Source organism: Somniosus microcephalus, chromosome 17, assembly GCF_052327205.1.
Source record: "Somniosus microcephalus isolate GS21.2 chromosome 17, FLI_Smic_1.0, whole genome shotgun sequence".
Classification (NCBI taxonomy): domain Eukaryota; kingdom Metazoa; phylum Chordata; class Chondrichthyes; order Squaliformes; family Somniosidae; genus Somniosus; species Somniosus microcephalus.
In genome coordinates, this window is record NC_141003.1 from 86,234,464 (window position 1) to 86,255,218 (window position 20,755).

The 20,755-nt window shown below is 47.5% G+C and overlaps 1 protein-coding gene across 2 annotated transcripts in view; it reads right to left on the bottom strand.

Annotated features, from left to right (window-relative positions):
• Window positions 1-1,595: 1,595 nt before the first annotated feature.
• Window positions 1,596-20,755, bottom strand: part of bend7 (BEN domain containing 7) — a 57,094-nt gene continuing 37,934 nt past the window's right edge. For both annotated transcript variants that reach the window (XM_086010800.1, XM_086010799.1), the window contains one exon: window positions 1,596-8,756. In XM_086010800.1, coding sequence (XP_085866926.1) covers window positions 8,683-8,756 — 74 coding nt within the window. In that variant the 3' untranslated portion in view covers window positions 1,596-8,682. The remainder of the gene's footprint in view (window positions 8,757-20,755) is intronic.

Sequence of the window (20,755 nt, forward strand, 5' to 3'; positions counted from 1 at the left end):
AGGAATCTGATGATAAGCACTCTTTAAGTCAATAGTGCTAAAAACCTTATACTGAGATACTTTGTTGATAAGCTCATCAATCTTAGGCAAAGGGTACGCATCTAATTGGTATACCTATTAATAGTTTGGGAGTAGTCTATCACCATTCGTTTCTTATGTCTCTCGTTAGTGGTGACAACTACCTGTGCCCGCCAAGGCGAACAACTAGGTTCAATGATTCCTTCCAATAAAAGACGTTGAACTTCAGAATTAATAAATTCTCTATCCTGACTGCTATACCTTCTTGACTTGGTAGCAATTGGCTTACAATCCGGCATCAAATTGGAAAAAAGTGATAATGGAGAAATGGATAGAGAGGTTAATCCACAAATAGATAAAGGTGGCTTAGTCCCTCCAAACGAAAGACTGAGAGACTCGTGTAATTGAAGCACATCATGACCAATCAAAATATCCGCACAGAGATTAGGCAAAACAGATAGGCGTATATCAGTATATGTATTACCTAGAAGAATCAATTTCACAAGGCAACAACCAGCTACTTGTGAAGTGAGAGTCGTCTGAGCCATACACACCTGATAAGTAACAGGCGAAATTTTCAAACGCTTCTCCTTCGCAAACTGAAGACTTATAAAACTCTCGGTACTGCCCGTATCTATAAGGGCCTTCACTTCTAACCCATTAACTTGGGCCGTAACTATAGCTTTGTTTAGGCCATGAGCAAATGCAGCAGAAATTGATGCAATAAACGCCCTATCTAAAGGCTGAATAGTCACAGAGGAGGTAATTGAACCTGATGATTTACAAACACGTGCATAATGACCTCTCTTGCCGCATTTACTACACACAGCCTCCCGAGCAGGACACTTCAGACGAGGGTGCCGGACATTCCCACAAAAATAACACTTCTGAATCCTAGAGGCAACAGCCGCCAAAGTAGAAACTGTTTCAGAATCTAGAAAACCACTCCTATTAAGTCCACATAATTCCTTTTCATCCGGAACTGCCGAAACCACAGTCGCAGGCCGATTAAAAAGAGCATAAGAATCCGAACTTCTCTGAGCCACATCCAATGTAGAGGCTTGCTCGAAAGCACTCTTGAGATCCAAAGTCTCATTTTCTAACAACCGCTGACGAATTGATCTAGACAGTAATCCATTAATAAAAGCATCCCGTACCGATTCTTCCTTATATTCTTCTGCCGTCACGGCCTTATACAGTTAGCACTAAGGCGCCAAAGTGCTTGTAAATAAGTATCCAAAGATTCTCCCACCTGCTGCCTATGGGCAGATAGAAGGTGACGTGCAAATACCTCATTCTTTGGTTTAACAAAAATCTTTTCCAATGTAGAAATAGCCAATTCGTAAGTTTCACAGTCCAAAATATACTTATACACATCCGGAGCAATGTAGTTGATCAGCATATTCAGCTTATTTAGAGACTCTTGATCCAACACACCCAAAAAGTTTTTAAATGTACGATACCAGTGTTTCCATTTATCATCCACTCTTGCAGAATTAGGGTCAGCATTGAATCGTTCCGGTTGAAGATATCGCTCCATTCTGACATAAAGTTAATAAATTGAAATAAAGAGTAGATTTGCCTTTCTAAATCTAGGCTTTATTAACTTTAAAAATCCAGTAGCACATCTTTCAACACCCAGTCCCAACCAAGGCTGTAGAGAACTGAATTTAAGATGGCCACCACAAATCACATGACATCAACTACCAATGAGTTTACAGCATATATCTCAAGGTAGGAAACAAACAACCAATTACAATACTTCTTACTAAACATAAAGAATAATCACCACAGTTCCCTCATCCAAATCATTGATATATATTGTGAATAGCTGAGGCCCAAGCACTGATCCCTGCGGTTACTCCTTTTCTCCTCAAATCCCCTCTGAACCTCCTACCAACTACTTTAAATCTATGCCCCCTGGTTATTGACCCTTCTGCTAAGGGAAACAAGTCCTTTCCTATCCACTCTATCTAGGCCTCTCAATTTTATACACCTCAATTAGGTCTCCCCTCAGCCTCCTCTGTTCCAAAGAAAACAACCCCAGCCTATCCAATCTTTCCTCATAGCTAAAATTCCCCAGCCCAGGCAACATCCTCATAAATCTCCTCTGCACCCTCTCTAGTGTAATCACATCCTTCCTGTAATGTGGTGATCAGAACTGCACACAGTATTCTAGCTGCGACCTAACTAGTGTTTTATACAGTTCAAGCATAACCTCCCTGCTCTTGTATTCTATGCTTTGGCTAATAAAGGCAAGTATCCCGTGTGCCTTCTTAACCACCTTATCTACCTGTCCTGCTACCTTCAGGGATCTGTGAACATGCACTTCAAGGTCCCTCTGATCCTCTGCACTTCTCAGTGTCATTTATCATGTATTCCCTTTCCTTGTTAGCCCTCCCCAAATGCATTACCTCACACTTCTCCAGATTGAATTCCATTTGCCACTGTTCTGCCTACCTGACCAGTCCATTGATATCTTCCTGCAGTCTACAGCTTTCTTCTTCATTATCAACCACACAGCCAATTTTTGTATCATCTGCAAACTTCTTAATCATACTTCTTACATTTAAGTCAAAATCATTGATATATACCACAAAAAGCAAAGGACCCAGTACTGAGCCCTGCGGAACCCCATTGGAAACAGCCTTCCAGTCACAAAAACATCCTTCGACCATTACCCTTTGTTTCCTGCCTCTGAGCCAATTTTGGATCCAACTTGCCACTTTGCCTTGGATCCCATGGGCTTTTACTCTCGTGACCAGTCTGCCATGCGGGACCTTATCAAAAGCCTTGCTAAAATCCATATAGACTACATCAAACGCACTACCCTCATCGACCCTCCTTGTTACCTCCTCAAAAATTCAATCAAGTTAGTCAGACACGACCTTCCCTTAACAAATCCATGCTGATTGTCCCTGATTAATCTGTGTCTTTCTAAATGAACATTTATCCTGTCCCTCAGAATTTTTTCCAATAATTTTCCCACCACCGAGGTTAGGCTGACTGGCCTGTAATCACTCGGTCTATCCTTTTCTCCCTTTTTAAACAACGGTACCACATTCGCAGTCCTCCAGCACCACACCTGTAGCCAGAGAGGATTGAAAAATTCCGATAGTATAGGGTTTCTCTGAAGGCTTTTGGTAGAGGTTTCAAAAAAATCAATTTCTTCCACTGTGTCATTCCAAAGAATTGTAATTGTTCCTCACACTCATTGCTCTTCATATTGTTTCATTCATTATCAGCAAAAGTCACCACAAAGGAACAATGTGCAGTGATTTGCTGTAATATGTAATAGAATATGCATAAAAAGTCATAATCCTTTTGTGGAGTTGCTTTAACAAAGGGAACCAAGGATGTCACTAAACGACACCTGAAGAGAGAATAAGGTATTACATTTTATTCTCACTGAAAGAAAAAGACTGAGGAAGATGGGTACAGAATTTCCTTTTTTAAATTAGGAAGGGATTTAGCAGAGTGGATGTGGAGTAGTAGGGGTAAATTTTGACTTTGTGCGATAGTGTAAAACGGGTGATAGTGAATCGGCAACCCATTCACATCTCTCCCCATTTTTATTTCCATTGACTTCAATTTGTTTATTGCTTGTACTTAACCAGGAGATTAGAACGGCAGGACATGATATAGGAACATCAGAAATAGGAGCACGAGTAGGCCATACGGCCCCTCAAGCCTGCTCCTCCATACAATAAGTTCAAGGCTGAACTTTTACATCAATGCCACTTTTCCGCCCGATCTCTATATCCCTTGATTCCTTTAGTGCCCAAAAATCTATCGATCTCTCTTGAATGTACTCAACAATTCAGCATCCATAGCCCTCTGGGGTAGAGAATTCCAAAGATTCACAACCCTTTTAGTGAAGAAATTTCTCCTCATCTCTGTCCTAAATGGCTGACTCTTATCCTGAGATGAGGACCAATGTTCCCTCTAATTTTTTTTTGGTGCACGTTCCCTTTAAATTTGCCGCGCATGCGTGGCATCTTTTCTAGTGGCTGCAGCTGGTGAGCGGCCTGCACGGGACCTCCCAATTGGTGCGCAGCTGCCTTAGGAAGAACATTAACTGTGACCTCTAGTTCTAGACTCTCCAGCCAGGGGAAACAGTCTCTCTGCATCTACCCTGTCAAGCCCTCTAAGAATGTTATACATTTCAATGAGATCACCTCTCATGTTTCTAAACTCCAGAGCGTGTAGGCCCATTCTATTCAATCTCTCCTCATAGGACAGCCCTCTCATCCCAGGAATCAATCTGGTGAACCTTCGTTGCACTCCCTCTATGGCGGGTGTATCCTTCCTTAGGTAAGGAGACCAAAACTATACACAGTACTCTAGATGTGGTCTCACCAAAGCCCTAGACAATTGTAGCAAGACTTCCTTACTCTTATATTCCAAACCCCTTGCAATAAAGGCTAACGTACAATTTGCTTTCCTAGTTGCTTGCTGTAAATGCATGTTAGCTTTCTGTGATCCATGTACAAGGAAACCCAAATCCCTCTGTATACTAACATTTATTGGACTCTCACCTTTTAAAAAATATTCTACTTTTCCATTCTTCCTACCAAAGTGGTTAATTTCGCACTTCCCCACATTGTACTCCATCTGCCACTTTGTGGCCCAATCCTGTGACCTGTCTATATCTCTTTGCAGCCTCTTCACGTCCTCCTCACAGCTTAAGTTACATTTAGTTTGATGATGGAAAGTAAAAGTTACTACTTCACTTGTCGACTCACAGCCAGATGTACCTTTATTCCTTGTTCGGCATCTCCCCAAACAGCTCAGCTGAGGTGGGGAATTCATATGGGGGACATGGGTGTGAATCTGTTGGGCCTCATTTGAATCCCGCCGGTCAGCTGCTCAGCCGTTTCCAGCGGAAGGCGACAGCTGCCTGGTGGGGAGACACGAAAATTGAGCGGCCCAAGGGCTGCCCGCCGGCATCAGAAGACGGCTGGGTGAGGCACGTCCAGGAGTGGGGTTTTGCGGTTGGGTGGGGTAGGGGCAGGGGAGGAAGGAGCCCAGGGCAGCAGAAGCCCAGAAGAGCACTCCTGTTCCTTTAGACCCCACTAAGGAAAGTCTTTTGTAACTGGCTTCCTGACAGTGCGGCCGCCTCGCTCAGGAGTGAGTTGAAATGTCGGTGGGTACATCACGGTACTGGGATTGCACTTATCAATGAGGTTTGCACCGAGCTCCTCATTCAGTGTCAAAATCGGGAATCAGTGGGAACGGAGCCACTCCATTTTAACTGCTCCCCGCTCCATTCCTGGTGAGCGGAGAGGGTTAAAAATCGCCCGGAATATACCTTTATCCTTTCTCAGCTGATACCCGCTTTATATGTCAACAAAATAAAATGTCACCACTAATGGGGGTCTATAAATTCTATTGTTACCTTCCTGTCATTACTGCTTCTTCATGCAGTCAGAAATTAGGGAATGATGAGTTTTCAGATTAAATGTTCTTGGAGATATTTTTGATGGCCCTTATTATTGAACTTGGACTATTATTTAGATTTGCATTTGCTTCCTGTCCTTTAAATGATATCTCCAAACCATTTTTTAATGGAGATGAGTTCATAATCTAACCTACCTTTTTGACTACCTGAAAGAACCTGTTTATCTGGTCCTTTAATGATGTTTGACTATTTTGCTGTAACATGAACTGGGTACCATATTTTGCATGACTCTGTTGCAGCCACAGGAGTGAATATCGCCATTACAATTGATGGATTTAGGCCACATATACTAGTTTGCATTAAAGCAAAATGGTTTTGGCTTTCCGTTGATGCAAACTATGCAGTCTAATTTGGATGTGACCTCGTCATCAGCATGGGAACACCACCACCTCCAAGTTCCCCTCCGAATCACACGCCATCCTCACTTAGAAATATATCGGCGTTCCTTCATCGTCGTTGGGTCAAAATCCTGGAACTCCCTCCCTAACAGCACTGTGGGAGCACCTTCACCACACGGACTGCAGCGGTTCAAGAAGGCAGCTCACCACCACCTTCTCAAGGGGCAACTGGGATGGGCAATAAATGCCGGCCTTGCCAGTGACGTCCACATCCCAGGAATGAACTTTAAAAATTCAAACGAGTTACCATTTAACACAGAAACATAGAAGATAGGAGCAGGAGTAGGCCATTCGGCCCCTTGAGCCTGCTCCGCCATTCAATGCGATCATAGCTGATCATCCAAATTCAGTACCCTGTCCCTGCCTTCTCCCCGTATCCCTCGATCCCTTTAGCCTTAAGAAATATATCCAACTCCTTCTTGAATATATTTAATGAATTGGCCTCTACTGCCTTCTGTGGTAGAGAATTCCACAGGTTCACCACTCTCTGGGTGAAGAAATTCCTCCTCATCTCAGTCCTAAATGGCTTACCCCTTATCCTTAGACTGTGACCCCTGGTTCTGGATCCTTAGACTGTGACCCCTGGTTCTGGATCCTTAGACTATGACCCCTGGTTCTGGACTCCCCGCCATCGGGAACATCCTTCCTGCATCTAGTCTGTCCAGTCCTGTTAGAATTTTATAAGTTTCAATGAGTTAACTATGTTAAAGTAGCAGACAAAGTAATATTACACATATTATCATAAATAGTAATTCCGAGGCTATAGCAGCTCATCAGTAAAGTGACACGAGTAGCTATTAACAGTTGCAGCAATTTTTATTATAAAGATGAATACAAGCATTACATATTAAAACTGTAACTGACAATATATTACCAGAATTTTTGCTCCAGTTTTAAACCAATTTCACAATTTCTAATAAAAATCCAAATTATTTACATTCCTCAATGATCTTATAAAATGAGGACTTTAAAAAAATTGACAGAATTTAGTTTTAAAATCGAATGACAATTAGTAAATGAGCCTCTGAAAAACAATTATAAATTATTTCTGAACAAAGTTATTAATTGTAATACACAATTTATTTTCCTGAACAACTGGCTAGTAAAATCAATCTGTGTAAAGCAAGCACTTTCTTTTCACTGCCTTTTCATCACACTTACAGTCTGAGCATCTAAACTTGGTCCGTGCTGAACAGCATCTTCGGAGAAATGTGCCCAACCAAAAGGAGCTGGATTAAATACCAAGTTGGGTCAGTAGTAATTGCATAATACTGGCTATGCTATTTAAAATTCACAGTTAACACAGATTCTTCAATTAAAAGCTACTGAACAATTCACAAACATGACAAGTAAAAGAAATTAAAACAATGCAGGAAGAGGCATCCTTCTTAATTATCATGCTATTATAATTGCTAGTGAAGCTACAGGAGTATAAGCTTGTCTTGGGCGGCTTTTAAAAAAATATATGCGCATTCTCGGGATGTGGGCGTCGCTGGCAAGGCCAGTGTTGATTGTTCTACTTGAACCGCTGCAGTCGGTATGATGAGGTTACTTCCACAATGCTGTTAGGTGGGGCAGCACGGTGGCATAGTGGTTAGCACTGTTGCCTCACAGCGCCAGGGACCCGGGTTCAAATCCGGCCTCGGGTGACTGTGCAAACTCCACACAGACAGTCACCCCGTGTTTGCGTGGGTTTCCTCCGGGTGCTCCGGTTTCCTCCCACAGTCCAAAGATGTGCGGGTTAGGTTGATTGGCCATGATAAAAAAAAATGGCCCTTAGTGTTAAGGGGGATTAAATATGTGGGGTTACGGGGATAGGGCTTGGGTGGGATGGCTGTCGGTGTAGGGACCGGGTGCTAGGGTGTGGATGATCAGCCATGATCGAAGGGCCAAATGGCCTACTCCTGCTCCTAGTTTCTATGTTTCTATGTTCCAGGATTTTGACCTTGCGACGATGAATGGCAATATATATATATCTTGTCCACAGAAAAGAAAATTGGGCAGAGAGCAAAACAGGCTGCCGATTCGCTCCTGCCCGTTTTACACCATCGCCCAAGGCGAATTTATACTCTGTAGTTCTTTAGGGAAACCACTGAATATTGAACTCAATTTAAATTATATGTAAAAAAAGTTGCTTTGGCACATTCTGTACAATTCTTCAATTAAAAGACTTGCATTTCTACAGCGCCTTTCATGGCCTCAGGACGTCCCAAAGTGCTCTGCAGTCAATGAAGTACTTTTGAAATGTAGTCACTGTTGTAATGTGGGAAATGCGGCTGCCAATTTGCGCACAGCAAGCTCCTACAAATGTGATAATGATCAGATAATGTTTTAGTGATGTTGGTTGAGGGATAAATATTGTCCAGGACACCGGGGAGAACTCCCCTGCTCTTCTTTAAAATAGTGCCATGGGATCTTTTACGTCCACCTGAGAGAGCAGACGGGGCCTCGGTTTAACGTTTCATCCGAAAGAAAGGTTTGGTGTTGCTTGTTAAATTATCAGAGGAATTCTGTGCATGTTTTGGAATGTTCCAGTAGCAACTTCTTTACAGTACTTTTGACGACAGCAGTACAAAATGGTTATTTCAAGCAAAAAAGGTATACAGATTTATAAGAAAAAATATTATAGTTAACTTTGAATGTTAAATGAATAATAAAAGATTTATAAAGGAACATCACCACTGATTTTGTAGATGCCTTGAGAGGCAAGAGAGAGAGAAAATGAATATGAATATGAGTAAAGGACTGTCTTTGATCCAACCACTACACGGAATGTGTTCCATTAGAAAAACAGCTGTCCAAACATCACATTTGAACTGTACGGACTGGTTCTGAAGCATCCCATATGTCGCTGGAGCTGGCTGCATTAGTGCTTCCTCCTAATCCAAAACATACATTTTAAGGTTATTAGTTGCTGTTTGAAAAAAAATTCAGCTCATCTCAAGCCAAACAACCCAGTCAACACAGAATTTCAAAAATCTTTTCTGACCAAGAACCGCCATGAATTTCCATTGTTTGTAAGACCTGTTCAACGGGAGACAGTTAATGGAGAAAGAGCAAGTACTATACAGCAACTGCACTGAATCATGAATTAATGCATATAGATACGATACTTCAGGAAGTTGTTATATATGCTAATAAATTCAGCTGGTGTTTTCTTACTTGTTCGAGTGCCACAGATCTCAAAACAACTCCCGTGTACTTAATTTTAAGGAATTTTATATGTGGTTCTTTTAATTTCTCTCGCACCCTCATCCTTCCAACCCCGAATCCCAGCCCCAGCAACAACCTGGCGAGCTGTGAACAAAGGCCCAGAGACACATGATGCAACAGGTCTGCTGCCATGGCAGCTGTAATCAGCAGTGCTGTTCTGCCCTGATTGATGGTCTTAATATGTTCTTTTGTGTGGCATCCATAAGATGTGGTACATCAGTTTTACCGATTTAAAAAACACACTTAAGCATGGAAGTATTGTCGTTAACTGCAAAATATTTTACAGAATTCACCAATTCTTTTGTTGCAGATTTCTACCAATCTTGGCGATTACCAATGTGCAGTACAATTCAGTGAATTTTTACGGCATTGTACCAGAGAAGGATGTCTTATCATCTGGGAAATAGCTTGTCCAGAAAATGTGTTTCACTGAGGAAAAAAAAATCTATGACTAGTAGGAAACACCTGTTGAATAATTGCTGTACCTATAATGGTTTTAACAAATGCTGTAACCTACGCACTACTGGTTAAGAATGGGAAAGGTGATTTTATTAAGTAAGTGTTTCTTGTAGTGGTCTTCCTTTAAACAGTCGCAGTTACTCAAATATGGGCACAAAGGAAAGAACCTGCAGTTACACCTCATCATGTCCTCACGACATTCCACAGCACGTTACAACCAACTGATTATTCTTAAAGTGCAGCCACTGTTGTTATGTAGTGTACGTGACAGCCAATTTGGGCACAGCAAAGTCCCAGAAACAGAAGAATAACCAGAGAACCTGTTTTTGATAATGTTGGTTGAGGGAAGAATGTTGACCAGGACACCGGGAGCACTTTCTACTCTTGTTCAAATATCGCTAAGGAATCTTATACATCCACCTCGGTTTTTGAAGTCTCACGTGACAATACAGCACTGACTGAAGTGTTAGTTTAGCTCAAGCCTGTAGTGGGGATTGACCCCAGAGCCTTCAGACGCAGAGATGGGAGTGGGTAGCCACTCAGTAAAAGGGTGTGAACGGTGGCGTCGTCGTGCAAACACCAAACATAAAGATAGCCACCTGCAAAAAAAATCACTGAAAATCTAACTGATTACTGACATTAATATTGATTAAAATTGTCTAATTAACATTATTGATCACTGGCAATCTACTTTAAATCGCTCCTCTATATTTCCAAACTCCCTGGTTGTGCATTCATTGTCAGAAGAGTATGTATACTAACACACTTTCTACCCAGTCAGGTCTGGGGAACTGTGGTTGCTTGATCAGTTCCCATCCTCCAGTATTGCAATGGGTACGAGAGACTCCCTCATCTGGAGAGACCTGGAGGAATCTGGGCCCAGCTTGAAGGTTCTCTTGCCCAATTCTTTAAAGAGTACTCAGAATGATTAATGGAACATTAAAATAACACTGAAGAAAATATTGAATACAGTATTGTGAAGGTGGAGCCTCGTGATCCTTCTGAATCTTTTGGTTTTAAACAGGAGCTGCCAGAAGGTTTATCTCCAGACTATTCTCCTTGCAGGACAAGGTGACACATATTACAAGTGAACAGACCCAAGTTTCAAGCCTCGATTCCCTGTGAGGAGGCCAATCTGCATGTCTTTGCCCGACAGCATCAAGGAAGTCAGGGAGGGTGAAGCCCGAGTCTGCCCTCAAGCTCGGGGCAAGACTGCTCTAATTACGTCTTGTTCTGCCTTTTCATTCACAGACATACACATGAACACAGAAACAGCATGCACTGTATTTTGCAATGCAAGTTCTCATTCAATGAGTCTCCTGGAGTCAGCATTCCAACGCATGTTAGGGAAGGTTTGAAAGCAATCCCTGTACATTGCAAAAAAAAAATTCTTTTTTAAATGGCTGGACCTTTAAAAGTTCCCTTCTCGACAGGCAATAACTGACCACAGGTTCTCGATGTATGCACAAAAACAATAAACTTATATTTTATTCCTCCAAAGCAACCCAACGATTCATTACTCTCTTAGGCATCTAAACAACCTGACCACAGACCCATTCTAGTTCTGTCTGCACAGGATTGTTCATCCTGCAACTGGTTCGCATTCTCCACATCAGGGCAGGGTTATGTTAATATTCCACTGCCGTTCGGAAGGAGCGTTGCATTGATGGAGCTTCAAATGAGATGTTAAACCAGGGTCCTGTCTGCCTGTTCTGCTGGTTCATGTGGACATTCAAGATTTCCATGTTACTGTTTGGAGACGAGCAATGAGCTCGCGTGGAGCATAAACGCTGGCATTGACAGTCGAGCCGAATGGCCTGTTTCTGGCTGTTGACTCTATGGGGTGAATTCTAACCCCCAAAAACTGGTGGGTTGGGGTCAGGTCAGATGTTAAAACAAATCCAACCTGCTCCCAGGAGGCGGGTTGGCAATTTAAATATTTTAATGAGGCTGGCAGCCTCAGATTTAACCTGCTGTGCAGGTTTAGCTCTAGCCGGCCAGGTTTCCCAGGCCTCGGGAAACCCAGCAGCTGAAGGGAGGCGACAACAGCTTCGGAGAGAAGGCAAGTGCCTTTACAGCACTACCTGTGGGCCGGGAGGTGCAGGAGTGCTATTCCCACCCCCCAAGCTTACTGTCTTGCCTTGGATTGGATCCCCCTACCCATACGAAGACCCACCGATCGGGGATCGGGCCCCTCCCCGGGTTCAGGGAACGGACCACCGCCCCCCCCCACCCCTCATCCCTGTAGCAGCTGCAGGCTCACTACCTGCTCCCCGCCCCACTGGAAGCCAAGCCTGTCAATCAGGCTGACTTCCAGGCGGGAATCCTGTAAAAAAAAAAGACGCACACAGCGTGCGTCCGAAGCTCCGCGCCCCCCCCAACCCGCCATCAAGATTGGGGCCTATGTAACTCTCCCGGTGTCCTGGCAACATACCTCTCTTAACTAACACCACCAAAAACAAATTAACTTCTGTTATGGCCATTCATCACATTATTATTTGTAGGACATTGCTGATGAATAATATCTGCTGCATTTGCCTATGTAACAGGCATTGTACTCCAAAGGTAATTTATTGTACAATGGCCCAGAAATTCCGTTCGCAGGCCTCCCGCGGGTGGAGGGCTGCGATTTGGAAAAATCTGCGCTTGGACCGGAGGGCTCCCGGGAGGTGCACAGTTCCGTTGCTGGGCTTCTCCAAACTGCCGGTGCGCAGGGCCCACGTATCCCAGAGGCGCAGGCGGTTCGCAGCGCCCCTGGGATCACGTGGGCCCTGGGGAGCCAATCAAAGAAGGGAATCTCCCTTCATAGATTTGACAGGAAGACCTGTCAAATATATGAATAGAGATTACCCCCCAAAACATAGTAAAACTTCAAATAAATCACATTTTTAAAATGACTTGAAATTACATAAATTAACTATTTTAAACAAAAATTTAAATTTTTGAAAAAAATAATTAAAGTTTTTAACGGGGCTAAAAATAAACTTACCTTTCTTTAAAGTATTTTTAAATGATAAATCAGTGGAATTTTTTTTAAATTACTTTTTTCAACTCTTATCCTGGTAAAAGCAGGCCTTGCGCAGGCTTTTACCAGGCGCAAGAATTGTAAGTGTTTTCTGCGGGCGGAGGGTCTCCAAAAAACGGAACTCTCCACCCGCAGAGGCCTTGCTCCAGCGCAGCCGGAGGATCTGTCAAGAGCTTTCTTCACAGATCGGAAATGCCGGTTTCCAGCGCATGCGCAGTGCATGCCTGAAACCGGCATTTCCGATGTCCCTACGGGTGAGTACACAGCACAGGGATCGGAATTTGTGCCCCAATGTGTTTTTGAAACATCTCAATGGGATAACGATACAGCACAGGAGACCATTCGGCCCGTCAAGTCTGCCCCTGTGCCGTATCATTCTACGATTCCATGAAATGCACATTTTTAAATGGAACCGAAATTGCAACAACACATTTTAATTTGCATTTCTCATTTTAATTTTCGGTCCTGGCTGAAACCTGCTGGAACTGCATTTCTCATTTTTGTCAGCTTTATACCGAGTCAGAGAGCACAAAACCTCTTTTCTGTGGCTGTTTATTTTCTTTCTCCACTCATTGTAGTACAACCCTGAACTTTTCTGAGATACGCATTTACATGTGCCCAAGTAACCATCTATCTATCTATATATATATAATTGCTCTTCTGTCTGTCTGTCTGTCCTCTATACACTCAAGTTATCGGCCTAGAAATTGGGTATAGCCCCGCTTGAGGCGCTAGAACCGGCGAGGCGCAAAGTTTATAGCCAGACGAAACTTATCGCCGCCTGGCGCGATATTGGGTTGCATTGCCCCCAAAGGGGATTGAGGCGCTGTGGTAAACCACTTTTATCGTTCACTATCGTTACACTATAGTTATCACTGTTATATCGTTACTCTATGGTTATCACTGTTCACACTGTTGTATCACTATACGAGGTCGCCTCTTGTCACGCTGTTATACCTGGGCTGACCACTGCTGACTCCGCCCATGACTCCACCTACCTGCCCAGGTATAAAGGTAGTCGACTGGCTGGCATTCCTCCTTGTTGTATCCGATCACCCACGAGGGTGGGCTCTGTTATTTAGCCAATAAAAACCTATAGTTACTTTCTTAACTCGTCGCTTTTCATTGGATGAATTGATAGGTATATCAGGCGCTAAATCAGCCGTTGCACGGTGCTCTTAAGGCGCAAAAGGTCAGGCGCTACTCAATTTCGACGCGGACGGGCGCAGCGCAGGTGAACTCAATTACGGGAAAGCACGAGACCTACAGGCACCGGCCGGCTCTTAAAGGGGTGGGTCAGTCAGACTGAGCTTCAACACCCAGATTCGGCGCTTGCCCTTGTCTGGCGTTAGAAACTTGTTCATTATGGAGAAGGTTAGGCAGAGAGCAGAGCGCTTCAGCACTGAGGCTCTGGACCACTTGGTGGCTGCAGTTGAACACCGTCGAGAGGTCCTGTATCCGGATAATGGCAAGAGGCCAAATCAGAAGGCTTATCGACGATCTTGGAGGGAGGTTGCTGTGAGGGTGAATTCCAGCAGCATGGCGACCAGGACCCCTGTTCAGTGCAGGAAGAAATTCAACGACCTCACACGGATCGTTAGGGTGAGTGATGGTTTACCAAACTTGTGCTTCCCTCCATCTGCAGCTGACTTCGGGCACCCTGCTGCAATGATGCGCCAATGGACATCTGTCAGTATGCACCCATGGCCCTTTCTGGCCACACACATGGACAGATGTCTCAAGGCCTCATGTAAGGGCTCTTGCACCATGGGGGGCATGCGATGAGGTCTCAAGGCCTCATGCAAGGGCTCTTGCACCATGGGGGGCATGCGATGAGGTCTCAAGGCCTCATGTAAGGGCTCTTGCACCATGGGGGGCATGCGATGAGATCTCAAGGCATCGTGTAACAGAACCTCCCCTTCTTTCCCCTGCAGTCCAAGATGGCGATGATTAGAAAAGAGCAGCGTCGAACCGGTGGCGGACCCGCACAAGTGGTCACTCTCACGGATCTGGAGGAGAGAGTGCACCAGATACTTGGAGGACGTCTGTCTGGTCCAGTGGCCACTGCATCTGCCGACCCCATTACCGACAGCGAGGGTAAGACTCTCACCTTTTTCACCTGTTGCCTTCCACTTGGTCCCCCCACCAGAATGCATCCTCAGGGTGCAGCCATGTCAGAGCCTTGCCGCAATCTGGCATGCCTTTCAGCAAACCTGTCCTTTTGCTAAAGCCACTCTTCCACCTCCCACTTTCAGATGAAGCAGCACCAACTCGGGCTCAACGCGCTAAAGCTGCCAGTGCCAGTGCCACCGGAGGCGAGGACCAGGAGGAATCCGGACCAGCCGTTGCAGAATCCGGGGAGCTGAGACATCTGCAGACTGGGGATAGTAGTCCCCTGGAGGGGAGGGGGGGGTGGCTCTGAGGATGAACCAGTTGCCGGACCAAGCGGCATGGAGCAACGCAGGGGGGATAGGCAAGTTCGGCCACCGTCTCCCCGCAGGGCAAGGCAGGTCATCATGACTGCTGCACAGAGTGCAGATGAGGTCCGTCGCCTGGCAGAGATGAGCAAACAGGCCCGGGTCAGACACACGGAGCTGATGGCTGCAGTGGAGAAGATGCCTGAGTCAATAGATTCATTGGCTAGGAGTATGTTGGACTTCGGGGCAACAATGGAGAGGACTCTGCAGGGCTTTGGGGCAACAATGGAGAGGACTCTCCAGGTGTTCGGGGAAACAATGGACAGGTCTATCCAGGGCTTCGGGGCCACAATGGACAGGACTATCCAGGGCTTCGGGCCAACAATGGAGAGGACTGTCCACGGCTTTGAGTCGGCAATGGAAAGGACTGTTCAGGGCTTCGGACAATCCCTGGAAAGGTCTGTGCAGGGCTTGTCCGAGGCAGTGGAGCGGTCGGCTCCTGCCTTGTCCGAAGCCATGGGAAGAACTGTCCCGGCCTTCTTCGAAGCACTGGCACCTGGCACACAGGTCCTCACTGTTGCCATGCAGTCACTTGCTGGGCTCCTCCACAGCCAGATTGACGCAACGCGATCTCTCACTGCAGCCACCCTCTCTGCATCAGATAGGGTCACCCCGGGCCCTTCCACTCCCGTACAAGGCCAGGAATCCGTGGAGCCTGCGATTGTGGCGGATGAGCCGAGCCGCTCCCCTCAGATAGCCAGTGTGTCGTCCGACCATGGTGCAGGTGTCCTCTCTCGGCAGGAGACCATTGCACATGCCAGCGCTGGGATGCCTGCATTGCAGCTGCCACCACCTGCAGGCCACACTGCTTCCAGCCATGGTCACAGCAAGCATCCTGCGTCCGCACACTCCAAGCCCAGAGGTCGGCCAGGCCGCACCTCAGGGGCTTCTGCGCTTCCAGACAGTCAGCAAGCGTCCCCCAGCCTTGAGCCCGCCACTGGGGTCCAATTACGTAGGAGCAGCAGGGAGGGAAGGGGCCAGGCGCGAAAGAGAAGTCGTTCTCCCTCAAGGGGCCAGTTGTAGAGGGAGGTGCTGAGACGTTTGTTTGTCCAAATTCAAGGACACCCTCAGCTGCTGTTATATTTGCAGAAGGTTTGTTGAGTTTTGCGGCTTTGCCGAACAGTTCACACTTATTTTGAAAGTTATGGTTTCTGCTCACATTACGTTGTTTAGCTGTAATGAAAGACTTTTGTGTCAATAAACAGAAGTTTCAATGTTGCATGGTGCATGTGACTACTTTCAGTGATGCTGGCATTCAGAGGCCCTCAAACATCCAAAGTGCGCATGAGTTAAGACTCTCATCATTCCGCCACAGGGGTGTCGAGACGAGTCCAGAGGAGCCTCTGACGTATGGACCTTCCACTTTCAGCAGCCATTCCATCTTCCTCCTCCTCCTCCTCTGCCTGCTCTTCCTCCTCCTCCTCCTACTCATACTCATACTCCTCCTCCTCCGCCTGCTTGTGCAGGGTCCGAGGGAAGGTAATGAATGGACGCGTTCGCCTATAAAGGGCATCTGTCACTTGCCGGGTGCAACAGCAGACTGCAGCCTGAGCGACAGTCGCATTGTCCCCAATGGCTGACTGAAAGGATCCGTTGGCATAAAAATGGAGGCCATCAGTCAGTGTAGCCATCACGGACAGAGAGGTTCTGCAGCGTTCACGCGGCTGCAGATCCTGACCAAGCAGGTGCCACAGATCAGTAACAATGTCCCTCCAGATTCGTAGCCTTCGCAAACACTGCTCCTCCGACATGTCAAGGCTTGTCACCTGCTGCCTAAAGACCCTCGCAGCATCCCGTCGGATTGGCCGACCTCCATTGCCCCTCCTCCTTCTAGCCAATCCCGGCCCTCTCTCCCGCCGTCTCTCTGCCCCTTCACAGTGTTGGGCGATGAGGCCGTCGCCCTCCAAACAAGCTCCCATTCCGATGCCAGTTGATCAAAAGGCTTTTAGGTGTAGTGCTGCAAGTGCTTCGGACAGGGTTGAAGGTCCCAAATACTGTAAAGCTCAAATCCCAGAACTCCGCTCCACATTAGCTCGCCAACTCTCTCTAGCAGCGAGCGCAATGAGCAGGCCAAGTGGCAGAAGATTCTGCACTGAAGCTGTCCCCTTTAAATAGCGCCCCCCTACTCCGAGAAGGGCCTGTTAGCCCTCCCTCGAACTGTCACTAAAAGCGCTGGGCGCTAAGGCTCCGGGCGCCACCCAATATGCGCTCCTAAAAGGCGTTGCACACTGAAATGACGTCATGAGCTGCTTGCGCTCGCGGGCGCGCGCAAACACTTAGCGCAGGCGCTAAATGTATAGTCAATTTCTGAGTCGGCGCTATCATCATAGCGTTCGCCCCAACATAGGGCTTCGCCCCAATTCTAGGTCTCTTTAGGCGCTCAGCGCCGGCGCTACCAACCCAATTTCTAGGCCATAGAGCGTACCTACACGTGTGTTACATCAAAAGAAAGCTTACGATTCTGGAACGGTCATAAGCGTATTTACTTTTCGGTGAGACAAAAATTGTGCCGACGGTATCCAAAAAACGTTCAAAATTCCGCTCATTATCCGCTCATTAGCATTGAGTGACTATGATGTCAAAGAGCTGCTATGATGTCAGAGCAGTTTTTGTGCTGTCATAAAGAAATCAATGCTTTCACTGTGCCCAGCCTACTCAGCTGGGGTGACTCGAGCCGGGCCTCTTCCTCTCTTCTCTATCTCCTTCCCTCACTCTCTCCTTCTCTCTCTCCTCTCTCTCCCCCCCCCCAGTCTCTCTACTCTCTCTCTCCCGTCTCTCTCTCTCTCTCCCCCAGAGTCGCTCTCTCTCTCCCCCCTCAGTCTCTCTCTCTCTATCTCCCCAGTCTCTCTCTCTCTCTCTCTCTCTCTCTCTCTCTCTCCCTGTCTCTCTCCCTCCCCAGTCGCTCTCTCTCTCCCCCCAGTCTCTCTCTCTCTCTCCCCCACAGTCTCTCTCTCTCCCCCCCAGGCTCTCTCTCTCTCCCCCCCCAGGCTCTCTCTCTCTCCCCCCCCCAGTCTCTCTCTCTCTCCCAGTCTCTCTCTCCCCCCAGTCTCTCTCTCTCCCCCCAGTCTCTCTCTCTCTCTCTCCCTCCACTCTCCCTCCACTCTCTCCCTCTCCCTCCACTCTCTCCCTCTCCCTCCAAGTCTCTCTCTCTCTCTCTCTCCCCATCTCTCTCCCCTCAGTCTCTCTCTCCCCCCCACCCTCTCTCTCTCTCTCTCCCCCCTCAGTCTCTCTCTCTCCCCCCCACACCCCCGGTCTCTCCCTCTCCCCCCCCAGTCTCTCTCTCGCTCTCTCTCTCTCCCCAGTCTCTCTCTCCCCAGTCTTTCTCTCCCTTCCCCCAGTCTCTCTCTCTCTCTCCCCATCTCTCTCCCCCAGTCTCTCTCTCTCCCTCAGTCTCTCTCTCTATCTCCCCATTCTCTCTCTCTCTCCCCCGTCTCTCTCTCTCTCCCCCAGTCTCGCTCTCTCCCCCTCAGTCGCTCTCTCTCTCCCCTCAGTCTCTCTCTCTCTATCTCCCCAGTCTCTCTCTCGCTCTCTCTCCCCGTCTCTCTCTCTCTCTCTCCCCCCAGTCTCTCTACTCTCTCTCTCTCCCCCGTCTCTCTCTCTCTCCCCCCCCAGTCTCTCTCTCTCCCCCTCAGTCGCTCTCTCTCTCCCCCCTCAGTCTCTCTCTCTCTCCCCCAGTCTCTCTCTCTCGCTCTCTCCCCCCTGGTCTCTCTCTCCCCAGTCTCTCTCCCCCCAGTCTCTCTACTCTCTCTCACTCCCCTGTCTCTCTCTCTCTCCCCCCCCCGTCTCTCTCTCTCCCCCTCAGTCGCTCTCTCTCTCCCCCCTCAGTCTCTCTCTCTCTCCCCCCCCAGTCTCTCTCTCTCCCCCTCAGTCGCTCTCTCTCTCCCCCCTCAGTCTCTCTCTCTCTCCCCCCCAGTCTCTCTCTCTCCCCCCTGGTCTCTCTCTCCCCAGTCTCTCTCCCCCCAGTCTCTCTCCTCTCTCTCCCCCCAGTCTCTCTACTCTCTCTCTCTCACTCCCCTGTCTCTCTCTCTACCCCAGTCTCTCTCTCTCCCCCTCAGTCTCTCTCTCTCTATCTCCCCAGTCCCTCTCTCTATCTCTCTCTCTATCTCCCAGTCTCTCTCTCTCTCTCCCCCCAGTCTCTCTACTCTTTCTCTCTCCCCGTCTCTCTCTCTCTCTCCCCCCAGTCTCTCTCCTTCCCTCTCTGTCTGTCTGTCTCTCAATTCAATTCAATTCAAATCGCTTTATTGGCATGACAAGGTACATCTTATGTTGCCAAAGCATCGAAAAACATTTATGGTTGAACACATAAACGCAGATCTATCCATACAGTGTATAAACAGATATATCCCTGAGTGTATAAATATACATTCATATAATTTGTATATACTCTTTTCTTAGATTTAGTGGTTGTCCCTGTTTATGGCAAGCTGTAACATAGTGTGCCGCTAAGGTTACACAATTTCTCTCTTCCCCTAGTAGGTATGGGAGTTTTTGGTCGTCATTCAAATTTCTGAATTCAGGGCATATTTTTGTGAATTTTGGGTAGAAATTCTCCCTTATGCCCTGATATTTTCCACAAGCTGTGAGGAAGTGCATCTCTGTCTCCACCACTCCCTGACTGCAGTGAGAGCATATCCTGTTCTCTCTTGTCAGCCAGGTCTGTCTGTGTCTGCCTTTTTCGATCGCCAGGCTATGCTCACTCCTTCCCTCTCTCTCTCTCTCTCCTTCCCTCTCTCTCTCTGTCTCTCTCTCCTTCCCTCGCTCTCTCTCTCTGTCTCTCTCTCCTTCCCTCTCTCTCTCCTTCCCTCTCTCCTTCCCTCTCCAAACAGGGCGATACCGAATTTCTAGCCCTCTCCCTCTCTCTCCCCCCAATCTCTCTCTCTCTCCCCGTCTCTTTATCTCTCTTCTCTCCCAGTCTCTCTATCTCTTCCCCCAGTCTCTCTTTCTCTCTCTGCCCCAGTTTCTCTCCCCCCTCAGTCTCTCTCTCTATCTCCCCATTCTCTCTCTCCCCCCAGTCTCTCTACTCTCTCTCTCTCCCCCCTCTCTCTCTCCCCCTCAGTCGCTCTCTCTCTCCCCCCTCAGTCTCTCTCTATCTCCCCCTCTCCCCCCAGTCTCTCTACTCTTTCTCTCTCCCCGTCTCTCTCCCCTTTCTCTCTCCCCGTCTCTCTCCCCCATTCTCTCTCTCTCCTTCCCTCTCTCTCTCTCTCCTTCCCTCTCTCTCTCTCCTTCCCTCTCTCTCTCTCTCCCCTTCCCTCTCTCTCTCTCTCCCCTTCCCTCTCTCTCTCTCTCCCCTTCCCTCTCTCTCTCTCTCCTTCCCTTTCTCTCTCTCCTCTCTCTCTCCTTCCCTCTCTCTCTCCTTCCCCCTCTCTCTCTTCTCCCCCCAGTCTCTCTCTCTCTCTTGCATCACGGGGGGCGTTTCATTCCATGTGTGGGCGGGCCTAATCCTGCAGCCTCCCGAAACATCGCCGCCATTTTTTAAAATACCGACAGCGACAGCACCAGCACAACAAACCCCCCCAGTGCGGCTCCGGCACAGTATCGCGCTCCCGGCCCGCCGGAATGGGAGGTGAGTTGGGGTCACTCGGGCCGGGCCTCACAACCGCTCGGCCCGAGACACAGAGCGGGGGAGCGGCAGCGGCCAGCCATAAACCACGCGGCCCTGTAAACTGCCGTTTTACAAAAAAGCCTTGGCAACGCCGGGCCCCCC